This window comes from Xiphophorus hellerii, chromosome 23, assembly GCF_003331165.1.
Source record: "Xiphophorus hellerii strain 12219 chromosome 23, Xiphophorus_hellerii-4.1, whole genome shotgun sequence".
In the NCBI taxonomy this organism is placed as follows: domain Eukaryota; kingdom Metazoa; phylum Chordata; class Actinopteri; order Cyprinodontiformes; family Poeciliidae; genus Xiphophorus; species Xiphophorus hellerii.
The window spans coordinates 14,400,902-14,422,171 of record NC_045694.1 but is presented as its reverse complement, the minus strand read 5'-3'; the positions used below and the strand labels follow the sequence as shown (position 1 = coordinate 14,422,171).

At 39.8% G+C, this 21,270-nt stretch overlaps 1 protein-coding gene across 2 annotated transcripts; it reads left to right on the top strand.

The window, feature by feature from the left end:
• The first annotated feature begins 851 nt into the window (after window positions 1-851).
• On the top strand, window positions 852-19,800 carry f8 (coagulation factor VIII, procoagulant component). 2 transcript variants are annotated; one of them, XM_032554793.1, is made up of 27 exons: window positions 852-1,083; window positions 1,193-1,293; window positions 2,027-2,149; window positions 3,104-3,316; window positions 3,470-3,652; window positions 3,768-3,871; window positions 5,363-5,483; window positions 5,572-5,812; window positions 5,895-6,060; window positions 6,154-6,241; window positions 7,228-7,445; window positions 7,531-7,675; window positions 7,786-7,995; window positions 9,190-9,854; window positions 9,937-10,079; window positions 10,283-10,448; window positions 10,628-10,858; window positions 10,939-11,182; window positions 11,267-11,449; window positions 12,236-12,352; window positions 13,959-14,030; window positions 14,208-14,293; window positions 14,386-14,541; window positions 16,321-16,465; window positions 16,551-16,699; window positions 18,087-18,269; window positions 19,239-19,800. In XM_032554793.1, the coding sequence occupies exons 1-27, from the start codon at window positions 929-931 to the stop codon at window positions 19,407-19,409; spliced, it is 4,779 nt and encodes a 1,592-aa protein (XP_032410684.1). In that variant the 5' UTR covers window positions 852-928; the 3' UTR covers window positions 19,410-19,800. The 2 variants fall into 2 exon arrangements, with proteins under 2 accessions (XP_032410684.1, XP_032410683.1); XM_032554792.1 differs by having other exon boundaries at window positions 852-1,098.
• Window positions 19,801-21,270: the final 1,470 nt, after the last annotated feature.

Below are 21,270 nucleotides of genomic sequence, written 5' to 3'. Positions count from 1 at the left end.
CTTTATTAAACTATTGTAATATAGAAATTAATTTTATATGACTTTTCTGCATATTAAAACACAACACATTTCTTCTTTATGGATTGTGATTCCTACCCATTGCATGGCATCCATACTTCTCATCACTGTAATTGTGGAACCATCCAAGATGTCAGAAACATTCTAAATGTTCTGAGAAATAATGTTTCCACTGCATAAAATCCTCCTTTACATCATTACGCCTTTGTTTTACAGGAAACACAAAGGTTTCCCAAATAAGCAGACATTTAAAAACAATTAAGTCCAGGATAACCCAGTCTATGTACTGCCCTTTTCACACTTCTACTGAAAATGTGTTTTTAGATTTATTTGGAGATGTCTTTAATGTCAAAGTTTGTTTTAAAAAATCTCAAGCAAGTATATGTAAACCATGTTTTGAACGATCAAAGATGCTCAAATGGAGTCCTGAAAGAGATTAACTTATTTTAATGTTGCTGACTTCTCTTTTTCTGCCTAATTTCAACTATGTTTGTTTGTAATATAAAAAAAAACTCAGTTAACGTTAACATTTTAAAGTGAAGCCTTTTTTCTGAGTGGATAAATAACTTCATAAATAGATAAATACACATCTTATTTATGCTTTGTTTCATAAATAGCTTATCATTTGTTCAACCTCCAGCTATAACCCCGTCATTTTGATGGCCAGAGTGCAGCTACAAGTGAGTTTTATTGCTATGGCGTCTCCAACACAAACTCATCTTCCAGAAAAACTAATGCGATGTCACGGCTGCGTGCTCCTCGCCCACGTGCTCTCCCTTCACCGTCTTCTTGACCTTCCTCTCCTCCCTCCTCCCTTAAATATCGGAGCCCAGAGGAGGCGCAGCAGAGCCTGGTTAGTGTTTCACACCGGGACGTTGAAGTGGAGCTAACAGGTGCGCACACAGAAGGGATGAGGACACAGCCGCTGCTCCTGCTGCCGCTCCTCCTCTGCTGCTCCGCCGGGGAGGCCCAACAGGACGCTGTTAGGGAATACTTCATAGCAGCGGTGGAGATCGGATGGGACTACATCCACCTGGACGATGGGGGCCGCGCGTCCGAGCAAAGGCAAGCAAATCTGCGGTCAGTTTCATCTAAATGATCAGAGAAAAAAGTGTAGTACAGTACTTTGATCCTAAGTTTGTCTTATAGCTAACTAATTCTTAATTTTCTTCAGAGGAAACCTCAAAACCGTTCCTCAAAAATACATCAAGGCAGTTTACAGGGAGTACACAGATGCTACATTCACTGTCCCCAGACCGAGACCAGCCTGGACAGGTGGGTGGTGCACACTTTCATTTACACTTACTTAATGACGGCAGGAAACTTGTCAATAACATAATGAATGAATGGATGGATGAATGAATATAGCAAGCGGTGCTTCTTGAAAGCTTTGTGAATGGAAGAGCATTAATAATTCTGCGGTGTCGCACCAAACCAAAAGCTATCACAGAATTTCAGGAATTTTATTAAATTGACTGTGAAAATGGAAATGTAGTTAGATTTCTTTTAATTATCTAATTATTTAAAAGAAAAATCAATAGTCCATAGGTACGCATCGTCATACAAAGCAGCTGATTTTGATATGCTGACACACATGTATGTATATTTTTAAAAATTTAACAAAAGTCAAACATTTTAAAATTCTGCCACTCTCCTAACATTATCATGTACGCCTGATATTACTTGAGGGCTTGGAGCCAAAAATGAGGGAGGAAAACTCTTATCAAGAGACAACAATAAAGCATTTTAATATGCTATTAATTATAAAGCAATAAATGCTGCAATCCATCAATATTTCTTATTTCCTCTCATACATTCAAACAATATATGATTATACTATATATTACTACTATAATAATATAAGTAATAATAATAATACGAAGAAGATTGTCCCTCCTCCCTCATACGCTGTTGCTGAATCTAGCATAAACTTACTTTTTCACATGAACAAACATCATATCTGTTTGAAAATGTTAAAATTACATCATCTCATATTATGTGATGGCAGGTATTCAGGGCCCAGTGATTGTGGCCCAGGCTGGGGAGAGAGTGGTGATCCACTTCAAAAACCTGGCGTCTCAGCCCTACAGCATCAGCCCTGTGGGGATCACCTACTGGAAGCAGTCAGAAGGTAAGCCACCAAAATACACAGCATTTCTTTTCCGCAAAGTTGCTCCTGGAGCACAGCAACGTGGGTAAAACATTAGTGAGCAGCATTCCCCTCTCCGGGGTCAAATAATGAGCAAGACATTGACTCAGGTGGTTGACTCATGGTAAGATTTAAAGTCCTGTTGCAGTGCAGATGAGGAAATGGAAAACTCAGACAGAAATAGCTGCAAACTGACTGCTTACTGTTCCAGTGAGTTACATTACCATGTGGGATTATTTAAAAGTTTGAGTCACTACGTAGTAGTTTCCCTTTTTAAGGAACTTGACGTGTAATAAACGAAGCAGTTTTTATATTATTATCAATAAACTGTGAAAAAATGCTTCCAATGAATAGGAACCCCCATAAAAAAAAAACCCGTCTTGATTCTCAAGAAGTGCCAGAGAACAACGGTCACTATTATCTCATGTGTGCAGATCTTTTGCGGGTTGCGGAAGCCAAACTGCTCATCTCTCTGCCTCTTATGAGAATCTTGTACCCACGTGTGGCGCTTCATAGTTAATCCCATTCGCAGACAGCACTGGATTAGACTCTAATGCTGCTAAACGTCCCGAAGCATCACTTCCTGCAAACAGCTCCATTCCAATAAGTGACTTTATAATCTGAAAAGCTGCTTTTGTCATGTTTGGGGTTTAGCCTATTCAGAAGCATTCTGCCTTTACTATTTTTATATTCTATCACACTGGATCATTTTAAAGTTGATGAAAAAAAAGAACATTTTCAGCTGTTTTGATGTCCATTTGTCTGATTAATGTTTTTGCTGTGAGTCACTGCTTCCCAAAGAACTTTAATTACTTCCTGACATTTTTTTTCATCCATTTTTGTTCTCCTATCTTTAGGCTTTTAGTGGGAGCAGCTTTTACTCTTTTGATCCACCTTGGTAGCTAAAACAACTCATGCAATATCCTCTCTTTCCAGGAGCTGGATATGATGACTCCACCGCTGGTCAGGAGAAGGAGGATGATGCCGTCCAGCCCGGCGGATATTATGAGTACGTCTGGGACATCAGCTTCAGTGACGGCCCGACCATCAGTGACCCTGACTGCCTCACATACTCGTACTCCTCCCAGGTGGACACGGTGCGAGACATGAACTCCGGACTCATCGGCGCCCTGCTCATCTGTAAATCAAGTCAGTGAGCCGCAGGAAATTATTCATAAAAATACATAAAGTACTCCTCATTCACAGAAGCTGGTAGTTTAGAAAGAGTCAAATGCTTTATTTCAGATTTAAAATCTGGATATTTCACCAAATAAGTCATTTAACTTTAAAATCCTGCATCAGGAGCTTTCACAGAGGACGGCCAGAGGAGACTCCCAGCATTTGTCCTTCTGTTTGCCGTGTTCGATGAGACAAAAAGCTGGTATGGACAGGTGGGGGAGAGGACGAGCAAGGAGAAGTTCAGGAGAAGCGATGGCAGGAAGGAATACCACACCATCAATGGATACATCAACGCCACTTTACCTGGTAAGCTGCCTAACACACCGCAGAAGACTTTGCTGCATACATGCATGCTGAAATGTTAAGCACGTCCAATGCTTTGCTCAGTGTTTACACTGAATCTGTCTCTGTCTATGTGCAGGATTAACAATGTGTCAGGGTAATGACCTGGTGTCTTGGCATATGATCGGGTTGGGCACTACTCCAGAAATCCATTCCATTCGCTTCCAGGGTCACACACTGCAGGTAAACAGACTTCAGATAAGAGGCAATCACAGCAGAGCGGTCAGGGACGTCTGCCAGATAAGATGCTTGCAGGGCGCTCAGGAAATGCTTCAGGTCTGCAGTGTTGGAGGTCTAGCAGAACTCCTTCTGGCATTTCTGTCAAGAACTGCATGATGTAGCCAAAGAGAAAGATGACCTTTATATGTGAGATTGTGTTTGTTCATCCAAGAGCATAACAGCATCTTTGTTGGCTGCACATAGAAACCGGAGAACTCTGAAAACAATTCCCTAGTGGAGCTCTTCTTTCTACAGGCAGCTTTAAAATGTGAAAATAATAATAATAATAATAATAATAATAATAATAATAATAATAATAATAATAATAATAAAGCAAGGTGTTTCCCATAAAGGATGAATCCTTAAATTATTTTACTGTCTAATCAGTTCGTCATTACCACTCTTGTCTGTAACATATGTTAAAATAGGATAACATAAGGATTTGTTTGCTTTAATGGTGGAACCATTTAAAATAGAACAGACAATTTTATTGCACTTATGGATCCCATCTAATTTTTCATGAGAATTAGATATTAATTTGATTTTGTCCTTAAATCTTAAAGATGGTTGAAACTTCAACCTCTGTGCTAGCTTATTGATGTTGTGTGTCCTTTTTTCCACGTATCTGTAGAGACTTTGCAAGTTTAAACATGATGTACGAATTTCCAAACAGATATTGATTAATTGCATTTATAAACAGAAGTTATACTGCATAATAAACTCCTCCTTAGCTTTTGTTCAAAAGAACTCAGTCTGCTGGGACAACTTAATTTATACTAGGTCATGTTTGAATTGGCTTGTGAACTCCTGGAACAGGCTGGACCTGCTATGGATGGCTGCCTGGAGGGACAATATACAAATACATTTATAGTTCCTTGGAAAAACATTCAAACCTCTTAAGATTTTTCACACATTATGAAAACTTAATGTGAAATGGAAGGAAGAAATGTAACTTTTTCTCCAATAAAAAAAGTTATTTGGGTTTTATGAAAATGTTGCACCAAATTTTATTTTGAGGCATCAGTTCAAAGCAATACATACCCATTGCTCCAATTTTTATTGTAAATAAATATGGTAAAAACTATCTATCTGATTCAGACTGACATTTTTTTATTTCTTATATCTCATTTTCACACACACAAAAAAAAACATTAACCCTTAAAAAAGGGTTAATGCAACACAAGTTATTCCTTATTTATTAGCCATGTTTTTGCTTTTAAATTTGTGGAAATCAGAACTACAAACATCCGGCAACTTTTACATAAAGCCGGCTTGGGCTCCAGAACTTTTGAGGTTCACTGGTGATATCAAGCTTAAACTAAAAGCTTAAATTATTTGGCTAAAAGGTTATCTAGAAAGTAGTTTTTTATCATTTTGTCTAAAGTTTTTATTCTAACGGTTAGTTGAGTCCAATATCTAAATAAAATCTATGTATTATGAATTGTTTATTTCCAGGTGCTGACCCATCGTAAAGTCACTGTGGAAGTGACTCCAATGACATTCATCACTGCAGAAATGAGACCGGCAACCAAGGGCCAGTTCCTCATCAGCTGTCAGATCCATGCTCATCGATATGGTAAAGAACAGAAAAAAATCAGTTTACCTTATTAGAATATAATCACAACTCATTAAGTTTGGAATAACCAACATTAACTGTTTCATAGATGGCATGAATGCATTGTTTACGGTGGAGAAATGCCCAGAACCCGTCACCAAGGAACTGCGCAAAGTTAAAGAAGAGGATCTCGACCATGATTATGTGTTCGACATACAACAATCTCCAATAAAGAAGCCACAAGTCCAACCCAGATCCGGCGGAGGACCGAGCCTCCAGGTCTTAAACCACTATATTGCTGCTGAGGAAGTCACCTGGAACTATGCTCCTCATCTGAAACCTACAGACAGGTGAGGAAATGTGGAAGGAAAAAGGGAAAAGCATAAATATTTATTGCTAAATGGATTGTTCCCTTCTTTTTCTTCTTATCAGTCAACTACAGTCCAGATATTTGCCTTCTTCTCCCCATCACCTTGGCTACACATATAAGAAGGTTGTGTATGTTGAATACACAGATGGCTCCTTCACTGTGAGGAAGAATCCCTCTCGGACTCTGCTGGGTCCCCTGCTGAAAGGAAGAGTCAATGATCAAATCTCTGTGAGTTGTTTGAAAGTTTGATTAGTGCATGCTAACAATCTGCTCTGTTTGGGATTTTTTTTTATTTATCTGCCTTTTGTTGATTTGTTCCAGATTGCTTTTAGAAACTTAGCCAGTCGCCCTTTCAATATCTACCCCAATGGCCTCACCGAGATCGTTCCAGGACCGGGATACAATGATAGTAAGACTAAGCTCTAAAGAAATCTGCATTCACTGTGTTAGTGGAGAATAAAAGAGATGTCCTCATGTTCTGGATTTCCGCTTGGTGCTGATGCAAGTTTGTGTTAGCAGTAACGCCCCAGGGGAAAGGAGGAAGTGTGATTCTGCTGCAATCACAGAAACCACCAGAGTGGCAAATTCTCACAGGGGCATATCGAGGGTGAATTTAGAATAGAATAGAATAGAATGAGCCTTTATTGTGAAATGCAGGTGTAACAGAAGCAACAGATATAATCGGTCACACCAAAAGTCAAAGTGTTAAAGAAAACAATACATAAGAAACAAGATTAACAACAGCAACAACAATAATATGCATTGCATGTATATTGAACATTACAAAAGCTAGACTATTTACAATGCAGTGTATCAATGGAGAAAATCAGATGAAACCCGAAATATAATTTTAAAAATGTTATTTGGCTGTGCCATAAATCAATAAGCTCTAAATTAAATCTGTCCCCAAATTTCAGTAAGATAATTTTAAGTGCTAGTCCCTGTTAAAATAATATCTCTTTGAGCTCCCTGTCTTTTTATTTGTAACTTGTTTTTGCTTTCATGACATTGCATTTAACAAATCATATAACCATGTCCATATTCATTAATGTTAAGTAGATATCTGTTTATTTTAGTAATCAATCATAGTTACTGACAGATGATTCTATTCTGCTAATTTGTAAATTATTCACCTATTTCTGCAAATCCATGATTGTCTGGTTTATATATGCATAGTAAACATTTACTTATAAAATAAACAGGTGAACACCAATCAAAAAGCTTAACTTTGAATAACGTTTTGATCATTTAAAATTTCTAAGACAGGTTATCAGTACCTATGACTTACTTCCAAAATCCTGAACAGCTCCATAAAATTACAGAATCTCATAAATCTTTGAAGATCTTCTCATTAGTATCAGTTTTTCTTCAACCTGCTCAAATCTCTCTAAACAGCTGCTTTGCGTGACCTGCGTACATTGGGAGTTCCACCCAACAGGACGTTTGTCTACACTTGGAAGCTAACTTCAGATGACGGACCTTTGGATGGAGACCCCCAGTGCCTGACTCAGCTGTATCAAAGCACCATCTCCCCAGAGCAGGACCTGGCCTCTGGGTTGGTGGGGACCCTACTCATCTGCAAGCCCAACGCTATTGACCGCAGAGGAAATCTGGTGAGATGACAAAAGCGCCAGACACATGCTCTCCTTACTGTGTACTATTGGCTGTAACGCTTTTTTGTTTGCTCATTCCTTGAAGCTGGGCCCCGACCAGAAGCAAAGTCTCATATTTGCTGTGTTTGATGAAAACAGAAGTTGGTACTTTAAGGAAAACATGAAGAGGTCAACTCAAAGCTCCTACAACACCACAGACCCCGACTTCTATGAGTCCAATGTCATCTACAGTGAGTTCAACATGTTTGCATTTGTTTTTTGCCTCTTTAGATTTTTCCACCATTTTTAGTGGATAGTGTGAAAACAAAAACTTGTACTTTGAATGTGCCTCCCCCTGCAGGTATAAACGGCACCATGTTTAGCGGGCGTCAGTTTGTCATGTGTCAGACGGATGTTTCCTTCTGGCACGTGGCCAACGTGGGAACCCAGAGTGAATTCCTCTCCGTCTATTTCACCGGAAACCTGTTTCAGTACCAAGGCCTCTACCAGTCTGTTCTCACCCTCTTCCCCATGACGGCTGTAACTATTCCCATGGAGGCAGAAGTGATCGGTGAGGAAAAAGCTCACATTTACACCACGTTCCTAACATGAATGGGTTCAGAGATTCTAGTTTAATTGGCGATACATAACTGTATTTGGAGTGATGGGAGTTGCCATTCAGATGTATCCCATGACCAACACAATACTTCTAAATACTCTACATTTCATAAAGCGTGGATTGAAATATAAGGTTTGGACAACATGGAGTCATTTATCAGTTCTTATCAACAATTTTTATACAGGTTTATCAGTTATAACTATAAACGTTAATGTATTTCTTTGGGATTTTACCGATAAATCAAGACAAAGTAACACATAACTGAGAAATGGAAAATAATCTTTAGCAAATAGAATCATAAACGGGGAGCAGGCATTTTTATATAGTCACCTGAGTCCATACTTTGTAGAACAATAATCTGCTGTGGTTAGAGCTACAGCTTTGCACATGTAGAGTCTGAACGTTATTATGCATATTCTATACAAGAGCTTAAGTTCAGTGAGATTGAATGGAGAGTGTCTGTGAGCATTAATGTTCTTGTCTTACCACAGATTCTCAATTGGATTTACGTCTGTACTTTGACTGGGCCATTCTATCACATCAGTATGCTTTGATCTAAACCAGCTATTTGGACCAAAAATCAATACACGTGTTTGGCACACATGCCAAAAGATGTGTCTACTTTTCATTAAAAACACAAAGAATTATTACACTATGTTAAATTTGAATTAACATACTGTTAATTAAAATTTACAGTATGTTCAATTTATTGTAGAACAATAAATTGAACATTTATTGTTGGTCCAACCATTTCTTACTGAAAATAGCTTGGACCTATGATTTCACAAAAAGTGACCTGCATCCTGCTTCAATTTTCACTTTCATTCGTTAAACAGAAAGTTTCATCTCCATAAAGTCCAGATTTGTGAGATACACAAATAATTTCTGTCCAATTAACAGATCCTCACACCTGAGCTGTGGATCTCTGCAGCTCATCCAGAGTCCCTAATGAACCTCTTCATATTGCTATCAATGAAAACCATGTATTCTTTCCTTTCACTTCACAGTCATAAGCTCATGGGTGCTTTACATAAAATCCTAGTAAAATATATTAAATTTTTGGTTAAAATGTGAAAATATATATATTAAAAAAGTTTAAGGTCTGAATACTGCTGCATAGCACTACATCCTGACTTTCTCTTCCAGGTGAGTGGGAGATAAGTGCCTTTGACAGCAAGCTTAGAAGTCGGGGAATGACCATCCGCTACACTGTCCGTGTCTGCAAAGAGTTTTCTCTGGTCGACCGCGATGAGGATGAAGATATCTCTGAATATATGGACAAAGCACTTTTGCAACCGAGGGGCTTGAGACCTCAGAATGGCACAATGTTGGTTCGAGTGTGCAAAAAACCTGTCGCCAACAACACAGTTGGTCAAAATGTAACTTTGGGCGAAGATGCACATGGCCTGTGTCAGCTGAAGAGAGTGCCGGCAGCGTCAGTAAAAAGGGAACAAGTTCCCTCAGAGGTGGGAATCCCAGAAGATGTCCTGGAAGAAGTAGACAGAGATGGGGGCTGGGCAACTCCTGAAAATCTGACTAAAGCAGAACTAAACAGAGGTGGGAGACAGAAACGAGAGGCTGGTGGGAACTGGACAGAGAACAATGACATCACACTAAATGGTGATGCATCAGAAAGTCAACAGGTCCGCTCTGAAAACTTAATCTCTCCAGTTGAGGAGATGGGTGAAAACTACATCTATTCTGAATCTGAGGGTCTTTTAGATGATCTGTTGGATCTGGAATACAACTTCACTGATGGCAACACAACAGAGGTCAATCTGTCCTTTGAGTATGATGACTACAACAGTGAGGTACACATGTTTAGTTTTTGTCTTATTCAGGAGAATCCAAACCTTCTGCTTCACTGCTATAAATGTTTAACTGTTTCAACAGGTGAACGGTTCATCTGAAATATTTGGCACGGGTGCAGTTGGTCCGCGCTCTGGAGAAACCAAACCCCGTAATTACTACATTGCCGCAGATGAAATCACATGGGATTATGGCATCAAAACACCAAATCAATTCATTAAACCCAGGTGGGAATAAAAGTCTGACCAAACTTGGGCTATTTTTGCAAAGTAGTGTATGAGTGTCTAGAATTGTTAAGCTAGTAGAGACATAACTTTGCAGACTTGTAATTGGAATTGCTGTGAAAGGTGGTTCTACAAGAGAACAGACACAATGATTCTTCTCACTCGCTGAAACAGCAGTTCTTAATACTTCATTTTCCTCAAATCAGAGAGATGCGTCGGGGGATGAGGAAGTTCCTTCCTCATTATACGAAGGTGGTGTATCGCTCTTACGTGGATAAAGACTTCAAGCAGCCCATCAACAGAGGAGAGCTTGAAGAACACTTGGGAATCATTGGACCTGTCATCAGAACTGAAGTTAACGATCTCCTCACAGTGAGTTTCTTCCTCTGTAAGGAAAGAAGCATAAGAAAAGTTTTTCCGGGTCCTCTTCTTCCTGCTTGTTTGTGATTTGTCATAGAAAATAGGTAAATTTTGTTAATTACCAGAGTACAAATACCTCTGATTATGAAGTCAAATCTAATGTTTCTCATTTATGCCGTGTCCTAACTCAGGTGACCTTTAAGAACAATGCCAAGAGACCCTACTCCCTTCATCTTCATGGAGTGTATGACCGCAATCAGCATGTTAGCCCCGCACAGAGCAGTGCATCCTTTGGTATTCCTGGAGAACCTGTTCCTCCAGGACAGACCCGGACTTACAACTGGAAAATTAGTGAGAAACAAGGACCCTCTGATCCTGAGTTTAACTGCAAGACTGGAGCTTACTACTCCACTGTGGACAAGGTCTGCTGCTGTGTTACTGACACATTCAAAAACTGATTCATGTAGCAAACATTCTCGCTTAATTTCTTTGTCTCATACAGGAGAGGGACCTTCACTCTGGTCTGATTGGTCCACTTGTGATCTGTAAGTCTGGAACCTTGCAGACTTACAAATGGCAGAATAACCTCAATATGCAACCAGACATCCAGGATTTCTCCCTGCTCTTCCACACCTTTGATGAAACTAAAAGCTGGTACCATGAGGAGAACCTGCTGAGGTACTGCTCTCCCCCCTGTCAGGCCAACACACAGGATCCCTGGTACCACACCAGCAATAAGTTTGCAGGTAACTCATTGTGTTTCTTGTAAATCTTGCTTTTTCTGCTCGGTAATGAGTCCATTAACAAAAGCAATGAATGTTTTTCCTTAGCCATAAATGGCTATGTGGCCGAGACTCTTCCTGGTTTGGTTGTGGCCCAGCATCAGCCAGTGAGGTGGCACCTTCTTAATGTTGGAGGCGACAGGGAGTACCATGCTGTTCACTTCCATGGTTTACCTTTCACTGTCCATGCTAAACAAGAACATCGTATGGGTGTCTTCAACCTGTTTCCAGGTAAAAGCACACACACTCAAACACACATTTGTATCCATACTTTCCCTAGAAGGGGGCCAGACTTTCTTGATTTCTTTTTATGATCAATAGTGATAGTCTGGAGTTCTGTTGTTGTTCCCTTGCATGTGTGGGTTCTCTCTAGGGACTCCAACGTCCTCCCGTAGTCCAAAAGCCTGACAGTAAAGTTAACTGGTCTCTCTAAATTGTCCTTTGGTTGTTTGGCCTTTTTGCTTCTGTGTTGGCCTCTGATGGACAAGCGTACTGTCCAGACTGTACCCAAGCACATGCCCAATGACTTCTGGATATAGGCACCAACCAACTTTGTGGTGCACCTGTACTGTACTTACTGTGGTTGTTTTGATGTTGCCGACTCTTGGTGCCGTCCAAACCATCCAAACTGTTTTAAACTATTTTGGCAAGCACTGAATGCTAACTTATGAATAAACAGTAGCATAAAATTAATCAAAGTCTAAATAAAAAAACAATAAAACATCTGGTCTGTAAAAACTACCGTATTTTCCGCACTATAAGGCGCACCTAAAACCCTTCAATTTTCTCAAAAGCCGAGAGTGCGCCTTATAATCCGGTGCACCTTATATGTGAAAAAAGTTTAAAAAATAGGCCGTTCATTGAAGGTGCGCCTTATAATGTGGTGCGCTTTATAGTGCGGAAAATACGGTAATAGTCAAGATTAATTAATTATTAAGAAATAAATACATTTCTATGTAACATGAACTGTCCATAACTTTCTCTGTCTCACTCATTGCTCTGTTCTCATTCCTGAAGGTGTTTTTGGGACGGTGGAGATGAAACCCCCCACGGTTGGGACATGGTTAGTGGAGTGCACCATCGGCGAATACCAGCTGGCTGGGATGAGAGCCAAACTCTTGGTCTATGATCCGAGTAGGTGCACACATGTCCTACTGACAGAAGTACTGATTGAATTGGATGCTTTTTAATTGTACTGTGTTACTGTGTCTAGCCTGAGATGTGTATTAAGATTCCTGGGACATGCATATCTATAAGAAAAACTCCCCAAACTTCAGCATTTTTTGTTTGTTTTTGTGATTTGTCATTAGTGTTTTTGAATCCTTGATATTTTTATGCTGACATCTATGGTTCTGTTTGTACCATAGATGTCAGAATTGTTCTAACTTGACTAAAGAAATACTTGTTGTTTGAGGTCCTGTCTTTTTCATCAGGCTTAGATAAAATTGAAATTTTCTGGGAAGTGTCTGATAAGTGAGGCATTTATCAGGAATAAATGCCTGATTTGCTATATATCACAGTGTGTAATATTTGAATTGATAGGCCATATTTTCCAGACTGATAGTAAGTTCAGGAAATGGTAATAAGAGTTTTACACTTATAACTACCGTATTTTCCGCACTATAAGGTGCACCACATTATAAGGCGCACCGTCAATGGATGGCCTATTTTTAAACTTTTTTCATATATAAGGCGCACTGCATTATAAGGCACATAGAATAGACGCTACAGTAGAGGCTGGGGTTACGTTATGCATCCATTAGATGGGACTGCGCTAAAGGGAATGTCAACAAAATAGTCATATAGGTCAGTCAAACTTTATTAATAGATTACAAACCAGCGTTCTGACAACTCCAGTTCATTCCCAAAATGAATAAACAGCTGTTTTATTATTTTTCCCGAGGTAAAGTAAGTGACGTGGTATTTTCGTGACACAGTTTATCTTTTAACAACAGCAAGGTATAACATATAGTGGAGGGGAACTTTTCCTCGATTCAATAAACACGTAAAAAACAGTCTGGTACTGTTACGGTAAATCAAACAGTTAGTGCAATCACAATATATATCCACTTCCGCACCATTGATTCGTTCATGTTAAATTCTCTCGCTGCTGCTCTATTCCCATGTTCTACTGCGTGACTGATCGCCTTGAGCTTCAACTCTGCGTCGCAAGCGTGTCTCTTAATAGGAGCCATTTTGGGGTCTTTACACAAAACCCAGCGTGCACCGCACGCTTCTTCTTCTACGGGGGAAAATGAAGTCGGCGGCTGCTTACCGTAGTTGCTGAGACCTGTTGTGGCTCAATATTGGTCCATATATAAGGCGCGACCGGATTATAAGGCGCGCTCTCGGCTTTTGAGAAAATTGAAGGTTTTTAGGTGCCCCTTATAGTGCGGAAAATACGGTAATTAAAAAATCATTTTTATTTATTAGAAAAAAAAGAATGGAACAGTAAGCTAAATACATGAATCAGAGAGTGTTTCATTACAATGTTTGAATCATGGCCTTCATCAATGTCCACTCTAATTTCAGAGTTGAGTTATCCCAGAATCCCCTCATTGATCAGGGTAATATCTGAAGTTTCATCAGTTACAGAAAAGGTCAAAACGCTGAAACACATTTCACAACTGAAATTTAAATACTGAATGCTGTTTGCTTTAAATGTGTTTAGTGTGTATTTTATATTTTAGGAACACTGACGCACTTTATTGAACTTTTCTTTCGATGTTGTGACATGCAGAATGTGTTTTACCTCTGGGAATGAAATCAGGGCGGATTGAAGACTCCCAGATTACAGCATCAGATCACAGCGGTAAGACCAGCTGGGTTTTTCTTTTATATGCAACAGGCTTTTTAATGTGACAAGTACCAAAAGAATTAGCACAATAATCAGTCAATCTAAAGAAAATACCTCAGCTTTATGAAATACAAACATCAGGAAGTAAGATGGGGTTATAGTCTTTATGTTGGTTTATGTTTCTGTATCCAGGTAACTGGGAGCCAAGGCTGGCAAGACTCGATATGACTGGTTTTTACAACGCCTGGATGGGAAAAGGCACTATGTCGTGGTTGCAGGTAAGACGTTCTGAGCATTTACACCTGACACTTAAAGCCAAAGTTCAGGTATTGTTGTGAAACAGTCAGTGTAAAATAATTTGTGGTTTCAGGTTGATCTTCTTAGGCCCACCCTGCTGCATGGCATCCAGACACAGGGGGTGAGCTCGAAGCTGAGGGACCACTACACCGCCACCTTCAAAGTGTCCTACAGCCTCGACCAAGAGACTTGGACCACTTACAGGGGAAAGAGCTCCATTAACACCAGGGTGCGTCCACAGTTCCTTCGACATCACAGCAAAGGCTAAACAGCTGTGTTATCATCTTCATAGTCCCTTTAGTCTGAACTGTTCTCTGCCTAACAGTGCTGAGACCAAGGTTATTGTAGTAAACCAAAACGAACAAAATAAAAAAAACAGAAATTAAGGCTACCTTCACACTGCAACATGAAGTGACCCGATTCAGATTTTTTGTCAAATCGGAATTTTTTTTCGCGTAGTTGTTCATACTTCCAAATAAGAATGGCAAACAACCTGAAAGTGTCCCGCATGCGCAGTATAGAGCGTAATAACGACACGCATAGTGTTTTGCCAACCGCCATAAAAGAGAAGTAGTGCTCAGTGTTTGCAGAAGTAAACATAAATGCTAACGGTGGAGCATAGCGTACACATGTGAAGTTGTTGTCCGACTGCAGCCAGCATACTAGCAACTTCATCCTCATTGTAGTCCGTCATCGTTGTTGTTTTTCTTCCCGCTTGCAGGACGCGGAATAGTGATATTTGCTGAGTATCAGTGAGTTAACGTCGAATGACCGCGACCTGACCGTTGAGATTCTGACCGTTGAGATTCAGGTCACATTTGAAAAGAGCAGATACGTATCGGATATCCAAATGGACTGTGTTTCATTATGTCAAAAAAAGTCGGAATTGGGTCACTTCAGTCTGCAGTGTTAATTAAAATAAATAAAAACGGTAATTAATGGGGAAAACACAATAACTAAGGCAAACTATATTGTGTTTATAAAACTAGCTAAAACATACTGAAATTAGAGCAACAATAATCCTTGTTTTGTGTAATTAATCTATTTATTAGCCTTTCGGTCTGATGTGACTTTTTTTTTTCCGCACATGCAGTTTGTCAGCTGTAATCAAATTGCGACACTCCTAGTGGCACATACTCGAGTCCGCAAAATGATGTGTAGTGGCTGCTTATTTGTTCTGGAGTAAAGCCACTATATTGTTCAATTGGCTTCAGTTTTCTTTCTTTGTTGACGTTCGTTAGCTTAGCTCTTAGCTGACGCGTTTCTGTCCGGTGATATGCTCTTGTACACTAAAAAAGTACTTACTAGTCCACACAAAGTCTGATGAACGACGAACTTTACTTTTCTTCGAGCAGACATTACATAAGAACTCTTCAGTCTTGCACAGCATTCCACATTTTAACGGTCAAAAACTGTGTAGGGCTTAGTTGACCACACCACATCGAATTTTATTTCTGAACTAAGTGACGCAGCACTTTTCATGTTTTCAATTATGTCCGTTAGGTGGCGCTTTTCTACAAAACACATACTAAAATAAAACCTTATTGTAAAGAAAATATCTAAATATACAAAAGGCATACACAATAATATACAACGTTCAAACTGACATTTTTGGCTCTTACATGATGACTGCAAATGTCGGGATAAAATGCCAGAGTCAGTTGGTTGTTTGACAATAATTTAATTCATTTTTAGAAAATTGTTTCTTCTGTTGAATATACATTACCCAACTGATGTTTAAGGACGAGCATAGTCATGACAACACTATACTTTGACCTTTTTGAATTCTCCACCTAAAAATGAACCAAAGTATGAAAAAACTAAAACTACCTAACATAGCTAATAAAAATTAAACTGAAACTAATATTTACACTAATTATAATTAATAAAAACTAGCAAATCCACTGTAAAACTAATGAAGACTAACTGAATTAGACCATCAAAAAGTCACAACTAAATAATACTAAACTACAATGAAAAATTCAAAACTACTCTAACTGTGCTGCAGAAGTTTCGTGGCAACCTGGACAGCTCCAAGACAAAGGAAAACAGTTTCTCTCCACCATTCGTGGCTCGCTACATCAGGATTCATCCACACGACTACAAGCAGAAACCCGCTCTCCGACTGGAGCTGCTGGGATGCGATCTGAACAGTGAGTCGATTCAACTTTTTTTTAGTACTTGGAGAAAGTGAGAAATGACTCAGCCTGTATGTTTTATGTGTGTGTGGGTGAGCAGGCTGCTCTCTGCCTTTGGGACTTGAGAAAGGGAGCGTTCCTGACAGCAGCTTTAGCGCCTCATCGTTCCATTCGTCTTTCCTGCGAAGCTGGAGCCCCTTCCTCGCTCGCCTGCACCAGAGCGGTGGAGCCAACGCCTGGAGGCCAAAGGTGTGTTCACGTTTTTGCGAAGTATAAGTGTATACACTGATTACCATGCCGACTGCACACTGCATAAAGAAATTAATTAATGACAACACTCAAGACCTTTAATCCATCAATAACCTTTCGTCTGCATTATCGGTGACATTTGGGCTCCATCAGGTGGCAAAGAAGCGGTGAAGCTCTCAAAGCAGACCATTAACCTTTCTCTCTTCACACTCCGTTATCATGTTTGGCTTCAGCCTCTCTTTCCTCTCCTCTTCAGCTTATCGTTTTAACACTTTCCAGAAGTGAACTGCAGGCGTGTGACTTGTCCTCGTGGCACCTTATTGAGCTGCTGTGGCACCGGAGAACAACAGAGGTCAATCTCTCTGCGCCGACCTTTGGTTAGAAGATAGTTCTAGGCTAAGATGAACAAACAGTAAAAATGTTGCATAAAACCAAAAGAATTTCAACAACGAAGGAAGTGAAGGGGAAACTTTTGTCCACAACCGGTTTCCACATCGTGCCAGTAAAGAGTAGCGGAATAAATAATGCACGGATAAAACATTGTTCTTCTATGTTTCAGTGTCTCAACAACCATGTTCTAAACTTAAGAGTAAATTATTTTGTTGTTGTTTTTTAAAAAGAAATATAAGTGAGCAAAATCTTTTTTATATTTCAAGACAAACAATTATACAACACTAGTTGAGAGAAGACATGTATTTTAATCTTTCTGGAGTTTGTGCAGGAACATAGAGAAGTGTTTCTTTTTTCTTTGCCTTTTTTGTCAACAAGTTTCCATATAAAACAAAGTTTTTCTTTGATCTAAAAACACATTTTTATATCAAGCCAAGCCAACCTGAGTAAATACAAAATTATTTTTTTCATGTCTTAGCCAATCTGGATCTATGTGAAAAAGTAATCACCCCAATAATTGTGCCATCCTGGGCACCAGCTGCCATAAAGTGTTTGTAATAACTAATGGGTTTTGTTCCACTCTTCTTCCAGAATCATTTTAATTCAGCCACATAGGAGGGTTTTCCAGAATAAACAACTTGTTTTTTTAAGTTCATACCACTGCTTCTTAAAAGCAGTGGTATGATGGTCTTGGATTAGACCATCTAAAAACCTTGATTTGTTTGTTGACCCATTAGTCACTGGGCTTTTTATTATGATTTGGATCATTATCCCACTACATAAACCAGGAGAACTTAAATTTAAAGCCACAAACCAATCTCAAACCTGAGCATTCATTTTACCAAGAATGCTCAGGAACAAAATTTATGGTTTCATTGATTGTGGAAAGTCATTGCATTTAAAAAGAAATTTTGTCAAAAAAGCCAGCTTTTGTTGATCATACACTGAGAATATCCTCTTGAAATCTGAAGATGCTTCAATATCTTGTTTGCCTCAGAACAACAACCCCCACGAGTGGCTGCAGGTGGATTTGGGGAAGGCCAAACGGATCACAGGCATCATCACGCAAGGCGCACGGTCGATGCTGACCCAGATGATGGTAACAGAGTTCTCGGTCACATTCAGTCAGGACCGACATTCCTGGAGCAGCGTGTTGGAGGAGAGCTCCCAGAGAGAAAAGGTGTGCAAAAGAATTCACAAACGGTTTCCATTTACACTCAAGTCTGCGTCACAGCTGCCAGGCAGACTCTGCACATTTCTCAACTCTAATATTTATTCAGCTATTCAGTGAATCAGAGCCGAGACTGCCAGTAGGTGAGTCAACCCAGTTTTTTTGCAGCGCTAGTGTGGGTTTTGAAAAATGTTGAACTACATCTTTGGATGGGTGGCAAAAGAAAAAATAAAGACTATTTCCACATGCTTTGGTCTTTGCGATTAAATTAGTATACAGTGTCATGTAAAAGTATTAATACCACAGGAGCTTTTACGACTTTACAAGCAGAAACATTTTGCATTTCATTGGGATTTTAGAAAAACAAAAAGTAGTGGAGTGGAAGGAAAATTATACATGGATTTAAATTTGAAACGTGTGAAGAGAGGTCATGCAGGGGTAACAGCAAACATGTGAAAGAAGATGCCAAAATTTAATATTTTGCTCTGCGTGCAAATTACTATTTGTGGTGGAAAACTAAAATTTCAAATCTCATCTTCAACCTGTACAACAAGCCTAGGCAGCCACCCAGAAATACAATGCAGTTTCTTTTTTTCATCAATCCATCTTCATGTGTAAGAGTCCAGACCTGAATCAAGTAGAAAATATCTGCTGGGTCTTGAAAATTGTATGTTCAAGTACAATTTTCATCCAGTCTGTTTAAGTTTGAGCTATTTCCCAAAGAAGAAAAGAAAGAAGAAAGAAGTGTTACAAACATTGACTCAGGGTGGCTGAAAACAATGTGCAGCTTCATCATTTTCCTTCAGTTTCACAATGATGCACTGTTTTATGTTTTTCTGTTCTGTGTCTGTAATGAGACAAAATGAGAGAAACTTCAAGAGCTGAGAGTATTTTTCTGAGGAACTGCATGCACTGACATGATAAATGCCATCTTTCTGTGCTGTTTCCTGACTTCTTGCTCTTCCCTTTCCTCATCAGATCTTCACAGGCAACAACGATCCGGATGAGGAAGTTTTCACAGTTTTCGAGCCTCCTTTGTTCGCCCGCTACCTCCGTATCCATCCACGGGGCTGGGTCAACGACATCGCCCTCCGCCTGGAGGTGTTGGGCTGTGACACCCAGCGGGGGGTCGAACTGCCTCGACAGTGAACACCAGCGCCAGCAGCAGCAGTTTTTTGGATTTAACTGGACCTTTTTTTTTTCTGTGGATTTTGCTGAAGAATGAGATAATGTAGCGCACTTAAGTTACAATTTGAAGCTGTTCCCTCTGTAGCCAGAACATTGTTTACATTTTCACTTGTTTTCTTTTTGACACTGTGATATTTGATGAAGAGCACACATATGCTAAGCTCATAGGGAAGTAGACGTTTATGGAACACTTGATTTTGATTGTGCTAAAAAAACATTTTGAATGTAAGCAGGTGTAAATATTTCAGACTTAGATTGCTGTTTTCTGTTGACTACTTGTGTATCATTGGGAAAGTTGTATTTTTTCTGCTTTATTTGAGATATTAAACTATGAGTTCCATGACACCTTCAACATGTGTCAGGCATTTATTGTCAGAAACTTACACAGATAGACACTAGGAGGTGCTAGAGTACCTGCTGTTTCTTCTGCACGAAAAAGAACCCTTCTGAAATCTTTTTTTGTTTTTTTAGTAGTGCACTCTCTGTCACCAAACAATAACATACTGATTTTAAATAGATTTAGAGATATTATGCTATAGCTGTTCCTGTAAAAAACAAAATCCCACCTGTGGCACAAGTTGCTCTTTTTTCCCACTTAATCACCTGCACACCACTGCTTATTTTCGTTTTTCTTTTCTTCTTGCCAGAAGCCTTCTCATGTTTTTAATCTTTTGTTCCCAGCCTCTTCATTCAGTCCTGAAATGTTGTTTTTTCTTATCCACCTCCGAGAGGCCCTCCTGGCAGAAACAATGAGACGGTTGAGCTCCAACATTGTTCTGTTATAAGTTAAACTATGCAGTTCTGTTGCCCAGAGGAAGTACGAGTTTGTTCACAGACATGATAATTGGGTTGAGGGACTGGAAGGCAACTGGTCGGATCAATACGGTGTGTGAGAGTGTTTGTACCATAAGACCTGACCAAAATGTGTCACCTCATTATCTGTCAGGAAGTTTCCAGGCAGGTGGGAGGTGTTGTGTTTAGTTTGGAGGTTAAGAGCAGACAGGACCTGCGTCGGAGGGCATGTGGCAATTCACAGCTTGATGTCCTCAGCCAGGGCCCGAGCGCAAAATTCATATACGTCAATAAACCTTTTTAATCGCTGTCTTTCTCCACCTGAGTCTCTCCAGACTGAAATATAATTAGGTCATTTTCACAAGATATAGAGTGATTGTTGAGGCTAACGCATGAGTGTGTGTGTGTGTATATACTTAGCCATGTGTAAACCTAAATGAAATGGAAAATTGATTAACCTTTGTTTATTTTTATTATTTGCTTTAATAATGAGGGTCCATTTGAAAATACTGAGTTTAAGGGGTAGGAGTTCATAAGTTTCTTACTTCTTCCTACTCCTTTTCAAGCATGTTAAGATTATTGTGGTACAAATTTATGTGACACAAATCTGTGTGTGATTTTATACTTCTATCATGTTCAAAATAAATAAATAAATAAACCACCTCGGTGACCTCGTCCCCAGAGATTGGAGAGCCCAACCCAGAGTCCACAGGCTCAGCTTCATCAATGGAAGGCATGTTGGTGGGATTGAGGAGGTCTTCGAAGTACTCTGCCCACCGGCCCACAACGTCCCGAGTAGAGGTCAGCAGCACACCATCCCCACTATAAACAGTGTTGGTGCCGTACTGCTCCCCCCCCCCACCTGAGACGCCGGATGGTGGACCAGAATCGCCTCAAAGTCGTACGGAAGTCTTTCTCCATGGCCTCTCCAAACTCCTCCCACGCCCGAGTTTTTGCCTCAGCAACCACCCGAGCCGCATGCCGCTTCGCCTGCCGGTACCTATCAGCTGCTTCCGGAGTCCCACAGGCC